Genomic DNA, 13,265 nt, shown 5'->3' on the forward strand with positions numbered 1-13,265 from the left:
CACTAAAAACTGACCATCGAAAATTTGACCCGATTACATTACTTTCCTTCCTATAGGATAAGGAAAGTAAAAATGATCCCAAGGGCACAAGGTAAAATGGAGTGAGTCTAAAAGTAAAATGCAGTATCTATTGGCAAGCAGAGTGTACCTAAAAGTATGTGATGTGTTCTAATCCACTCGAACCCCCTTATTAAAAGTTTTCTTCTAGGAAAAGATCCTTTGGCCTCATACTATGCCCTCATAGGTCCAATGAAGGCCAACAAAGCGTTAGACATAAGGGCCCCTTTCTGCTCAACACTTTTAGGCCCTATAAGATCTCCATTGGTCCAATAAATCCCAACAAAGTGTTGGCGTACAGGGGTCCCTATAAGGCCCCGGTAGGTCCAATGATCCAATGAAACTCAACAAAGTTGAATAAGATATTAGTATAAGGGGAGATAGGCCTAATCGAGCCCAACAAGGTGTTGGACAATTGGACATAAGGGGGCCCTTAATAAACGACCCCGATAGGCTCAATGAAGCCCAACAAAGTATTGTATGTAAGGGGCTCCCTAAGAGACCCTTATAGGTTCAATGAAGCTCAACAAAGTGTTGTATGTAAGGAGGTCCCTAAGAGACCCTTATAGGTTCAATGAAGCCCAACAAAGTGTTGTATGTAAGGGGGTCCCTAAGAGACCCTTAGAGGTTCAATGACGCCCAATAGATGTTGTGCGGCTCCTAAGAGGCCTCCACAGGGTCAAAAAGTTGCTGCACATTTCTTTATAGCCTATTTTAAGGCATGTTTGCAAAGTTTTGAACGACCTTTGTCTGTACTGAATTGTTTCTTTTATTGTTGGGATTCTTTTTTATCTTTTCCTATTTAGTTTTACTTTGTCCGGTTAAGGTGAGAGAAAGAGAACAGGTCAATGTCCAACCTTAGCAGAGATTTCCCACTTGTCGTTCGGAAAAAAAATCGTGTCGTGCGTAGTAGGAACACGCTCTTTTAAATTACATTGCCTACAAAGACAAGGACATTTTGTGTCGTTCGGAACAAAATCGTGTCGTGTATTGTGGAAACACTCTCATTTAAATGTCATTGCCTACAAGGACATTCGGGAAAAAATCGGATGAAACTGACGAAAAGTGGAAACAGGTCTTACTAGGTACGTAGAAATAGATTGGATTTCGATTTCACGTGTTTACCCACGAGAATTAGTTTCAAGTTCAAAGGCGAGTGGGTTTTCTACCCTCTTCTTATTGCCTCTTTTCCTCCTTCTTTGAAGTTATCGATTCAATCTAATAACAGATTACTAAACTAAGTACATAAACTAAGTCTAATAATAGATTAAGATTACTAAACTAGGTAGGTATCTAAAAATGTCGGATATATTTTCACCCATTTTTACCTCGTATAGGGGTGGTTACCTATCTGGTACATATTGGCGAAAGAAGAACGGGAGGGGGGACAAAAAAAAAAGGATAAGGAAAAACTGATGAAAAATACGAGGCCGACAAAAAATAATAGAAAGTACAAAAGGAGGAAATGATGATAAAATGAAAGGCGAGCATAGAAAGGTAAAAAAAAGATGAATAGAAGGTAATAGAGGGAAGGGTACAATTAGAAAATACACAAGTCAAGGAGCACCGTTGGCCCACTGGTAACGAGCTTGCTTGTCATACAGAAGATACCGACCTAAAGTTCAATGATTTACCCCCTAAAGGTCAACGGACACAATGGAAAGTTTTTTTTACTTTTTATTTTTTCTAAGAGGTTGGATAGAGGGAACTGTAACTGCTAAGGTCTTATCGTCCCGAAATCGAAGAGAGAAGGAAGACAGGATAGGAGAAAGTCAGCCGTTCCGAGAACGAACCTTATAGAACGGATAAAATCAGCCCCCGTTCGGGAATCAAACCTGCGGCCTAGCGCTTACAAGGCAGTCGCGCTATCAACCAAGCTAACTTAGTCTGGCATAGAAATTAAAAAGGCGGTGAAATACCAATTAAAAAAATGCAAATTACTTAGTGAGTTTCATCCAATTTTTATTCTTCAGAATGTCCTGTAGATGATGCAAGTTAAGTGAGAGTGTTCACACTACACACGACACGATTTTTTTTTCTGAACGACAAAAATGGCCTCGTGAGAAAGGTAATTTAAATAAGAGTGTTCGCACGACACGATTTTTTTCCAAACGATAAGTGGGAACGGGTCGAACTTACCCACAACATGATATATCTAAAAATGTCGTATATATTTTCACCCATTTTTACCTCGTATAGGGGTGGTTACCTATCTAGTACATATTGGCGAAAGAAGAACGGGAGGGGGGACAAAAAAAAAAGGATAAGGAAAAACTGATGAAAAATGCGAGACCGACAAAAAATAATAGAAAGTACAAAAGGAGGAAATGATGATAAAATGAAAGGCGAGCATAGGAAGGTATAAAAAAAAGATGAATAGAAAGTAATAGAGGAAAGGGTACAATTAGAAAATACACAAGTCAAGGGGCACCGTTGGCCCACTGGTAACGAGCTTGCTTGTCATACAGAAGATACCGACCTAAAGTTCAATGATTTACCCCCTAAAGGTCAACGTACATAATGGAAAGTTTTCTACTTTTTATTTTTTCCAAGAGGTTGGATAGAGGGAACTGTAACTGCTAAGGTGTTATCGTCCCAAAATCGAAGAGAGAAGGAAGACCTATTTGTTTTTGTTCTATTACCTATGTTATGAGTTCTGAGCTTGACTTATTAATAAATATTATGAAAGTATTTGCTTAAAAAAAAAAAAGACAGGATAGGAGAAAGCCAACCGTTCCGAGAACGAACATTATAGAACGGATAAAATCAGCCCCCGTTCGGGAATCAAACCTGCAGCCTAGCGCTTACAAGGCAGTCGCGCTATCAACCAAGCTAACTTAGTCTGGCATAGAAATTAAAAAGGCGGTGAAATACCCATTTTTTTTTTTTTTTAACTTCAGTAGGTAATAGAAAGTAAAAACATTGGTTTGAGGTGTGCTAGGTATCACGTTTCTGAGTAATGTGACTTGGACGAGGGAAACAAATCTGATGTAATGAATGAACAGGATAAAGACACGGATGTTGATAAAGTCACCACATCTCAACGGTTACGACAACGGCTTATCCGTTGAAACGAAAAACGCAAACAACGTGACTTCGGTTTATGACATCACGTCCTAAGGCAAGATTTTTTTTTTTTTACTTATTTTAAGAGGTTTGATGGAGGTACCCGCAAAGATTGAGTACGAAGGACATCCACTCGTAAAATTTTGCAGCCAAAACCAAATATTGGCCCAAAAGCGATCACCCTTTAATTTACTTATTTTAAGAGGTTTGATAGAGGTACCCGCAAAGATTGAGTACGAAGGACATCCACTCGTAAAATTTTGCAGCCAAAACCAAATATTGGCCCAAAAGCGATCACCCTAGGGTCGACGAAAAATGCCGACCCCGTCTGTACACGGGAAAAGGCTAAGAAAAAGAAGAAGATAGAGGTAGCTGTATCTGTCGAGGTCTTATCTTGTCGTCCCGAAAGTGAGGAGGGAAGGAAGACGGGAGAGGAGAAAGCCAACCGTTCCGGGTACGAATCTTATCTGTTTAGGACCGACGAAAAACGCCAACCCCGTCAATACACGGGAAAAGGATAAGAAGAAGATAGAGGTGGCTGTAACTGTCGTTTTATCTTGTCGTCCCGAAAGTGAGGAGGGAAGGAAGACGGGAGAGGAGAAAGCCAACCGTTCCGGGTACGAATCTTATCTGTTTAGGAATTTTAGGATAAAATTCGCGCCGGTCGGGAATCGAATCCGTGACCTAGCGCTTACAAGGCCCAACTAGACTGGCATGGAATTATTGAAAGATAAAGAACGAATGTAACTTCGCATGGCAATGACCCAGAGTGTCGTAGACTAGATAAAGATTATTTTTATCAGTAAAATATGCACAGTCGAGCCCCTTCATTTTTTCAACAATCGAATTCGCGACCTAGCGCTTACAAGGCCTAACTAGACTGGCATGGAATTATTGAAAGATAAAGAACGAATGTAACTTTGCATGGCAATGACCCAGAGTGTCGTAGACTAGATAAAGATTATTTTTATCAGTAAAATATGCACAGTCGAGCCCCTTCATTTTTTCAAAGAAATTCATTCGGATGATAAAGAATTAAAATACGACGAAAAAAGGAAAAAACAAACAAATAATGACATGACACTATTCTTGAACTAACAATGGGTTTCCTTCGACACGATTTTTAATTTACTGGGTTTTTGTCTGTGTGTTGTTACGCGATAACTAACAGTAACTCTCAAACGATTAATCCGTTTTTAATGAAATTTTGCAAACATGTGTAACACAAAAAACAGATTTGTAGGTACTTTACATTTTGGAACAGTTACCCCTTCCTTACTTCCAATTCCAATGAACGTCTTGATTCATGAGGTCACCTCATTTGTTTGTTGTCTGTTCGATTCCTAATTACTCATTTAATTGAAGCAACAATCATTTTTAATCATGTCCATTTTTCTTATTGTTTCAGTCAAGTTGGTGTGACGTCCCAAGCTATCCATTCGTTCCTTCCCCTCGAGTTCATCAAAACATCACCATGCAAGAAGCCAACGACAAGAAGTCCAACATCACCATGCAGGAGGAGACCTCAACCACCATCACCAAGGACTCTGGCTACTCCACTAGTTGTAACAGTCAGTCGCAGAAGAGCGCCAGTTTCAAGTCCAAGTCCAGCAACAGAACGTCTTGATTCATGAGGTCACCTCATTTATTTGTTGTCTGTTCGATTCCTAATTACTCATTTAATTAAAGCAACAATCATTTCTAATCATGTCCATTTTTCTCATTGTTTCAGTCAAGTTGGTGTGACGTCTCAAGCTATCCATTCGTACCTTTCCCTCGAGTTCATCAAGACATCACCATGCAAGAAGCCAACGACAAGAAGTCCAACATTACCATGCAGGAGGAGACCTCGACCACCATCACCAAGGACTCTGGCTACTCCACTAGTTGTAACAGTCAGTCGCAGAAGAGCGCCAGTTTCAAGTCCAAGTCCAGCAACAGTGCGTCCAGCGGTGAGAGCTCAGCCAGCTACCGAAATGACAACGCCCGACAAGAATCAGCAAATAAGGAGACTGGGAATCTGGATAAGATTAAAAGTACTCGGCGCCACAAGAAGAAAAAGAAAATGTCGACCAGCACGGAGAACCTGTGTTCCCATAACGAACAGAGTACGCCTATGGACACGAATGAACAGACGACCAGTGAGAAAGCCAATGAAAAGCCGAGTATCAGTGAACCAATCACGGAGGAGAATGAGACCGAGAGTAAGAGTTATATGAACAAACCCAAGCCTGAGCCGCCCCCTGTGTCACCGCCCAGTGTGAGTGTGGTGGATGAGAAAGAGGTAGTTCAGAATGTAGTGGAGACAGACCCCACACCCACCAATAGTAAAGAGTTCAACGCTATAGTGTCCATGAAGGACGGTGTGGTTCTGTATTGCACCTCCAATCTGACAGATGTCCTCGGGTTTCCTGCTGATATGTGGTTGGGACGCTCCTTTATAGATTTCGTACATCCCAATGATCGGTCAACGTTTGCTTCTTACGTCGCGTCGTGTATTACAACGCCAGATGATGAGGAACAAAGTAGACAGCAAGGTACGAGTGTGTCCAATGTACTCTTCCCTACTAACAAGAACAAGACGAAGAAGAACTCGGTGTATTGTTGTCTTCGACATTACAAGAGTCTCGTCAAGGGAGGCTACGGGATCACAGAGCGACGCGTCAACTATATTCCATGTCAACTGATCTTCAACTTCAAAGAAATCCCTGTCGAGCTCTCGGACAGTGGTATCCAGCAAGGCATGTTCCTTATCATTACAGCGAGAGCTGTCCATTCCATCTACAAGGTTCCTGATGAGAAGATCGTCAATTGTGATAAAGTTTTCATCAAGCACAACAACTTATGTCAAATCAGTTACGTCAACGATGAGATCTTACCCAAGTTCGGCTATCTTCCCCATCGTACGTTGGGGAGATCCATATTCAACTTCTATCATCCTGAAGACTTGCCTTACATCAAGAAAATCTACTCGGACCTTTTGAAAGACAATAGTAACAGTAAGCAGAAGATTACGAGTAAGCCGATCCGGTTTAGATGTCAGAACGGATGCTTCGCTACCGTGGAGACAGAATGGTCCACGTTCATTAATCCTTGGACTGGCAAGCTAGAGTTCATCACTGGACACCATAGTGTGATACAAGGCCCTCATCAACCAGACGTGTGTACAATAGTAGAAGTACATGAACCTTACATGTTATCCGATGATAAGCTGAAGCACAGCAAAACAATCCAAGATGAAATCCATCTCATGCTTGATAAACCAGTCATAGAACATGTAGCAGAATCCAAGAGCAAGATATCTCACGAACCGAAAGGGCTTTCCTCGTTTATGGAATCTCTTATTAAAAACACGATCACGCCCAACCGTCCAAATGATTTCAAAATAGAAGTGGCACCTACTGAGAATATATCAGAGCGAGACTCTGTCATGTTGGGGGAGATATCACCTCATCATGAGTATTCAGACGGGAAATCCTCATCGGAAATGTGTCACATGTTTCTATTGCTACACATAGGACCTGACTATAACACGTGTATATCTTCCTCTCTCCTCCTCCTCCTCCTCCTTCCTAAACTTCTTTTTTTATTCTCTCATACGTATTTTCTTCTTGTTTCTCTCTAGTGTTCTTATTCTTCTTTTTCTTCTCCTTCCCTCCCTCCTCCATAATGTTTCTGTCAACGTATCTGAAGTCAGCAAATTCATCACTTTGGAATTTATTTATGTATTTACTCAGTGTCGTGTGTAGACAGTGTCTACTAGATACCACTGACTCGAATCCATTTGGACTACAGATGTGTAAACAGTGGACTACTCAGTCAAAGAACCAGTCAGTAAGAGTAAAAACCTATTTACAAAATAAATACTGAGATTTGACCCATTGACTAAGCGGTTCACGGAAAAGAGTAGTTCTTTTTTATAACTCACTCATCCATATTTGAATTTAAGACAATGAACTAAGGTCTGATGAACTAGAAGTGTGTACGCACCTTAAAGTAGGAAAAGAAAGCTTACTTAGTGTATTAGGCATTACAACGCAACACAAAAACGTGCATCGGCATTTGACAACAGTTACAACACTACACACGACATCTCACAAGGGTTACAACTTTTTCACAAGTGTTACAACATTCTTATTACAACTTACAATCTTGTCGTAATTATCACATTGTAATTTGGAAGTTAAAATCTTGAGGGGAAGAGACTAGGGATGTTGACAGGCCAGACCATCCTTCCTGAAAACAACGGGGGGAATAAAGGTCATACACTATCAGGTAGACCTGACATGAACAGGTGCGCCTGTCAGGTCTTCCTGATAGTGTGTGGTAGCAATAATAAGTATCTCAGGCAACCTGAAAGTAACCTGATAACTGATGAAAATTCGATTAGTTCCACATGACAATGTGACATGCCAACCTCTGTGGCTGATTTGTGAAGAGCACTGACTCTCAACCGGGAGGTGCTGGGTTTGAATCCCGGCCGGGGTGGAAATTTTCTAAATAAACTTTTCCAATCTTGGATGGACATAAATGGAGGTTACAAAGGGTTTATCATGCTTCAAACGAAAAGCACAGGTCCTCATGTTTAGACTGCTGGGGTAAAGGGACTTTTTAGTCTCATTCGAGCAGGATAAACAAGGTATATTCTATTCTATTCTCATGATGGTTTACTGCGGTTTGGGACGGACCAAGTAATCTTGGCTAGAGAACATCAACCCCCTTTGGTGCAGCTACACCGCTACAACAACTTCAATTAACATTACATTGAAATGGGGGTCTTCTCTGACGAAATTCATGCGTGCGGAGTCCAGTGTAGAGGACTATTGCACCCTCTTCAATAGAGTATTCAATAGATTACTCACCCTGTGAACATCTGCGCATTCTCCGTGAAGATGATCTTCTCAATCTGAGACCGCTGCAGGGTTCGATCCCTAAAACAACTTTGTATGGGGAGGAAAATTTAAATTTAAAACTCTCTTTAAGTCGATTGACCAAATTTCTTTCGGATCAAAAGAATACTTCGCTAAGAGGAGCTATGTATTTAAAACCTAAAGCCTACTTTTAACAAATAACTTTGTATGGGGAGGAAAATTTAAAATTAAAACTCTCTTTTAAGTCGATTGACCAAATTTCTTTCGGATCAAAAGAATACTTCGCTAAGAGGAGCTATGTATTTAAAACCTAAAGCCTACTTTTAAATTGTTGGTTTACGAAATGGGGTTTATGTGAATGTTAATTTTCATTTTATTTATATTATAATTATTAAGAGAAACAGCCGTATACAGAGACTATGACACACCTTCGTTCGTTTTTAACCCTGGTGAGTTTGTCCCACTTAGATTCGTATAAGCTTAATCCGAATTTTAGGGTTGTTTGCCCTTACACCTAAGCCTCAGAGTGAGCTTTTTGTGTAAGGAGTTAAGCTGTCCCACTTGATTGAGAGTTTGTGGGTCGAACGGTAAGCTTAATCCGAATTTTAGGGCTGTTTGCCCTTACACCTAAGCCTCAGAGTGAGCTTTTTGTGTAAGGAGTTAAGCTGTCCCACTTGATTGAGAGTTTGTGGGTCGAACGTTCTATCTCTGAGCTTCTGGGGCTGATTTTCTAAAGAGACATTGTTTCGTTACAAATTTTCATCCGTTAATAGTCCCATGGGTGAAGGTAAGACTTTACCCTTGACAAATGAAATAGTTAGAAATCCAGTGTTTTCTTCCAATTCACTCAAATTACCATTTTCTCTACATCTCTGTAAACGGGCTGTTTTGTTTTTGACGTACCAACTAGGATTCTACTTTTATGTTCTAAATCTTTTGCTTGTATTTTTCATTAACATTTTTTTTTCTATCTTGTAAAATGAAATGAAAATCTTCTCCTTGAAGACCCTAACCCTAAAGAGCTAATATTTGGAACAAAAATCACTAATTCAAATTCACTACCTCTAGGGGACGTTAAACAGAGAGTAGACTTGCGTCTAGCTGCGGGACTATAAACAGGGAGGAGAACAGCTAACCTCAATTCTGCTTTAAAGAACAAGCACAAGTCTTCACGATGGTTGACTGCGGTTCAGGACGAGCCAATTAAATCTAAACCAACAACAACAACTTTAAATTTCAAGTCATTGCTTCGATTCCCGGTCAGGGCGGATTGTTATCCTAAACAGATAAGGTACCTCTGAACGGCTACCTTTCTCCCAACCTATCTTCCTTCGGTTTCGGACGATGGTTAAAGTTCCCTCTATCAAACCTAACACTATTCTGTACATCAAGGGTGGGGTGGTAGAGAATGCCATAGGCATTAACCCCACCCTTGATCAAACTTTATTTTGTATTTATATGTAGATACATTTTGTTACCATCTGTAAATAAAGTTTGATCTAATTGTGTAATAATAATATTGGGTTATCCGCCCCCTAAATCTTTATACCTCTGTTATTATGATTATTTATATTTTGTTTATTTATTTTCATATGATGAAATTGATGGAAAAGTGGTTTCCTACTGTTATATTTGACTAGATTTCGTACTTTTTCACTCACTCCAACCTAAGCCTTACCTACCTCCTGAGCTTTTTCAAGATAACCTCTGCCATCTATGACTGTAACGAAATGTTGAAGTTAAATCACTTTTATCTCGAGTGACTCAAATCTCAATTGATATGAGTATGAGTAATATGAGAGCAGTGCCTTACCTTCTTGTTCCCAAGTAGAGTGTAACCTCGATTTTTTGGATTAATCACAATCATGTGAGATAAATTGGATCGAAAATAGCGAGCGAAATCACTTATTTGGATGAAAAATTATAAGGAGGGTTTCAATTGTTTTTTTTTTGTTTTTTTTTTTTTTTTTTTTATTTTTTTTGCACAAAAACGTTGGACGGTTAATAATTTCTTTTTAATTTTGTTATAACTAATTTTTATTGCACAAAAACGTTGGACGGTTAATAATTTCTTTCTAATTTAGTTATAACTAATATAAATCTCAACTTTGATATAAATATCAAATTTTTCGATTTGCAAAATAAAGGTTGTATTTTCAGCTTTGGTTTATCCTGTTGGGTTAAAAAATTGAAAATTCAACTTTAATATTAAAATTGGAGGACCTTTTCAAAGAGCCAAATTCACGTGACAAAAATGTTTTACGCTTTATACGTGTACGATTTACAATATAAATGTTATTTATAACGATCAATAAAATTGAAAGATCATTGACTAGGTATCTAGGTAAGCTTATTTTGTCATACAAGTCATTCTCTTATAAGTAAGTGCTTATTTGCAATAATTTATGTTAGGTAAGTACTTATTTGAGTTAATTTCTTAGAAGCCGGATGCTAGGGAAAAACACTCTTATTTCTATTATTCAGCAAATAAATATAATATTATTTGAATTAATTTCTTAGAAGTCCGATGCTAGGGAAAAACACTCTTATTTCTATTATTCAGCAAATAAATATAATAATAATAATAATAGTGCTTATTTATACTGCTCACATAGGACTGGAAAGCCTCTTTACTCCAGCAGTAGGCTACTACTATTATTGTGGTCAAATTCTCAAATTATTTTGATGATAAAATCCCATACCTCGGCTGGGATTGAACCCACGCCTTCCTGTTTACCAGGCGAGCGTTTTGACCACTACACCACCGAGGCAGGTTGTACTCGTAAATGTACGTAAAGGTTGTACAAATAAGTACTCGTAAATGAACCACTGAACTACAAATGGTTAGGACTACAAAAATTATTATAGGTATTTTCAAAGAAAATGGCAATGGTAGGTTAGCACTTCAAGTTCTAGTATAAAACCAAGGGCCACAAATAGTAGTTATATTTTTACACTCCGCAAGTACCGCTACCGATTGATTAAGAACTATCGCGATACAAATATTATGGACGACTAGGTATTTTCCGATAACGGACTTTATGTTCATTTGATTTATCGTCGGTAACGGGAATATTACACTTTAACAGTTCCTATTCCGGTCATGAGAGAAAATTGAAAATTTTTCTAGGAATAATAATAATAATAGTGCTTATTTATACTGCTCGCATAGGACTGAAAAGTCCCTTTACTCCAGCAGTAGGCTACTACTATTATTGTGGTCAAATTCTCAAATTATTTTGATGATAAAATCCCATACCTCGGCTGGGATTGAACCCACGCCTTCCTGTTTACCAGGCGAGCGTTTTGACCACTACACCACCGAGGCAGGTTGTACTCGTAAATGTACAAAAAGGTTGTACAAATAAGTACTCGTAAATGAACCACTGAACTACAAATGGTTAGGACTACAAAAATTATTATAGGTATTTTCAAAGAGAATAGCTATGGCAGGTTAGCACTTCAAGTTCCAGTATAAAACCAAGGACCACAAATAGTTATATTTTTACACTCCGCAAGTACCGCTACCGATTGATTACTATCGATACAAATATTATGGACGACTAGGTATTTTCCGATAACGGACTTTATGTTCATTTGATTTATAGTCGGTAATGGGAATATTACACTTTAACAGTTCCTATTCCGCAGACGCGACCGACCGTATCAAATGGAGGCAGGGTTGCCACGAGGCCAAATACCGACTTGGGTATAAGTGGCCATGGCAGTAAGTAAGTAAGTAAGTGCTTATTTATACTGCTCGCATAGGACTGAAAAGTCCCTTTACTCCAGCAGTAGGCTACTACTATTATTGTGGTCAAATTCACAAATTATATTGAGGATAAAATTCCATACCTCGGCTGGGATTGAACCCACGCCCTCCTGTTTAACAAGCGAGCGTCTTGACCACTACACCACCGAGGTAGGTTGTAGACCGAACACCGAAAGTAGACCCACTTAAGAGCGCCTTGACCACTACACCACCGAATATAACAAAACAATTATAAAAAGAAATCGCTAAAATTCAAGTCACTTTCCCTTTAACACAAACGAACAGTAAGCCGTTCGCGCAAACGCCAATACCCCTAAAAATTGGTTATACTTGTACTTAAAATTCAAGCACTTTAAATATTGTACCCCTGACACTTATACTTGAAAGCGAAAGTGTCCCTTTCTCACTTGAATACGAAAACGGTTCCGAGGGCAAAATAAAAACAATATTATTTATTTATTTACACGCTAAGCAGCAAGGCCATGTGTGGAAAAAACAATATTAAAACTATTAAAATTCAATGGTCTGACTAGGGGACGTTAAACAGAGAGTAGATTTTTGTCTAGCTGCGGGACTATAAACAGGGAGGAGAACAGCTAACCTTAATTCTGCTTTAAAGAACAAGCACAAGTCCTCACGATGGTTGACTGCGGTTCAGGACGAGCCAATTAAATCTAAACCAACAACAATAATTTTCAATTTCAAGTCTTTGCTTCGATTCCTGGCCGGGGCGGATTGTTATCCTAAACAGATAAGGTACCTCTGAACGGCTGCCTTTCTCCCAACCTATCTTCCTTCGGTTTCGGACGATGGTTAAAGTTCCCTCTATCAAACCTAACACTATTCTGTACATCAAGGGTGGGGTGGTAGAGAATGCCATAGGCATTAACCCCACCCTTGATCAAACTTTATTTTGTATTTATATGTAGATACATTTTGTTACCATCTGTAAATAAAGTTTGATCTAATTGTGTAATAATAATATTGGGTTATCCGCCCCCTAAATCTTTATACCTCTGTTATTATGATTATTTATATTTTGTTTATTTATTTTCATATGATGAAATTGATGGAAAAATGGTTTCCTACTGTTATATTTGACTAGATTTCGTACTTTTTCACTCACTCCAACCTAAGCCTTACCTACCTCCTGAGCTTTTTCAAGATAACCTCTGCCATCTATGACTGTAACGAAATGTTGAAGTTAAATCACTTTTATCTCGAGTGACTCAAATCTCAATTGATATGAGTATGAGTAATATGAGAGCAGTGCCTTACCTTCTTGTTCCCAAGTAGAGTGTAACCTCGATTTTTTGGATTAATCACAATCATGTGAGATAAATTGGATCGAAAATAGCGAGCGAAATCACTTATTTGGATGAAAAATTATAAGGAGGGTTTCAATTGTTTTTTTTTTGTTTTTTTTTTTTTTTTTTTTATTTTTTTTGCACAAAAACGTTGGACGGTTAATAATTTCTTTTTAATTTTGTTATAACTAA

At 38.7% G+C, this 13,265-nt stretch overlaps 1 protein-coding gene and 1 long non-coding RNA gene across 2 annotated transcripts; one reads left to right on the forward strand and one right to left on the reverse strand.

Moving 5' to 3' along the window:
* Positions 1-4,530: 4,530 nt before the first annotated feature.
* Positions 4,531-6,961, forward strand: LOC103520107 (period circadian protein). Its single transcript, XM_026831357.1, has 3 exons — positions 4,531-4,662; positions 4,987-6,657; positions 6,919-6,961. The coding sequence occupies exons 1-3, from the start codon at positions 4,598-4,600 to the stop codon at positions 6,959-6,961; spliced, it is 1,779 nt and encodes a 592-aa protein (XP_026687158.1). The 5' UTR covers positions 4,531-4,597.
* A 3,065-nt stretch (positions 6,962-10,026) lies between these two features.
* On the reverse strand, positions 10,027-12,213 carry LOC113471899. Its single transcript, XR_003394425.1, has 2 exons — positions 12,174-12,213; positions 10,027-10,166 (listed from the first exon to the last, which is right to left on the reverse strand). It is a non-coding gene; the product is annotated as an uncharacterized LOC113471899 (long non-coding RNA).
* Positions 12,214-13,265: the final 1,052 nt, after the last annotated feature.

Source organism: Diaphorina citri, unplaced genomic scaffold (genome assembly GCF_000475195.1).
Source record: "Diaphorina citri unplaced genomic scaffold, Diaci psyllid genome assembly version 1.1 scaffold3227, whole genome shotgun sequence".
Lineage (NCBI taxonomy): Eukaryota > Metazoa > Arthropoda > Insecta > Hemiptera > Psyllidae > Diaphorina > Diaphorina citri.

What these genes read in the sequence shown, in the direction of transcription:
- LOC103520107 (XM_026831357.1), top strand. Translation starts at nt 4,598, where the DNA reads ATGCAAGAAGCCAACGACAAGAAGTCCAACATCACCATGCAGGAGGAG. An exon ending in GAGACCTCAACCACCATCAC is followed by an intron (nt 4,663 to 4,986) that starts CAAGGACTCTGG and finishes GACCACCATCAC; the next exon opens with CAAGGACTCTGGCTACTCCA. An exon ending in ATAGGACCTGACTATAACAC is followed by an intron (nt 6,658 to 6,918) that starts GTGTATATCTTC and finishes TTTGGACTACAG; the next exon opens with ATGTGTAAACAGTGGACTAC.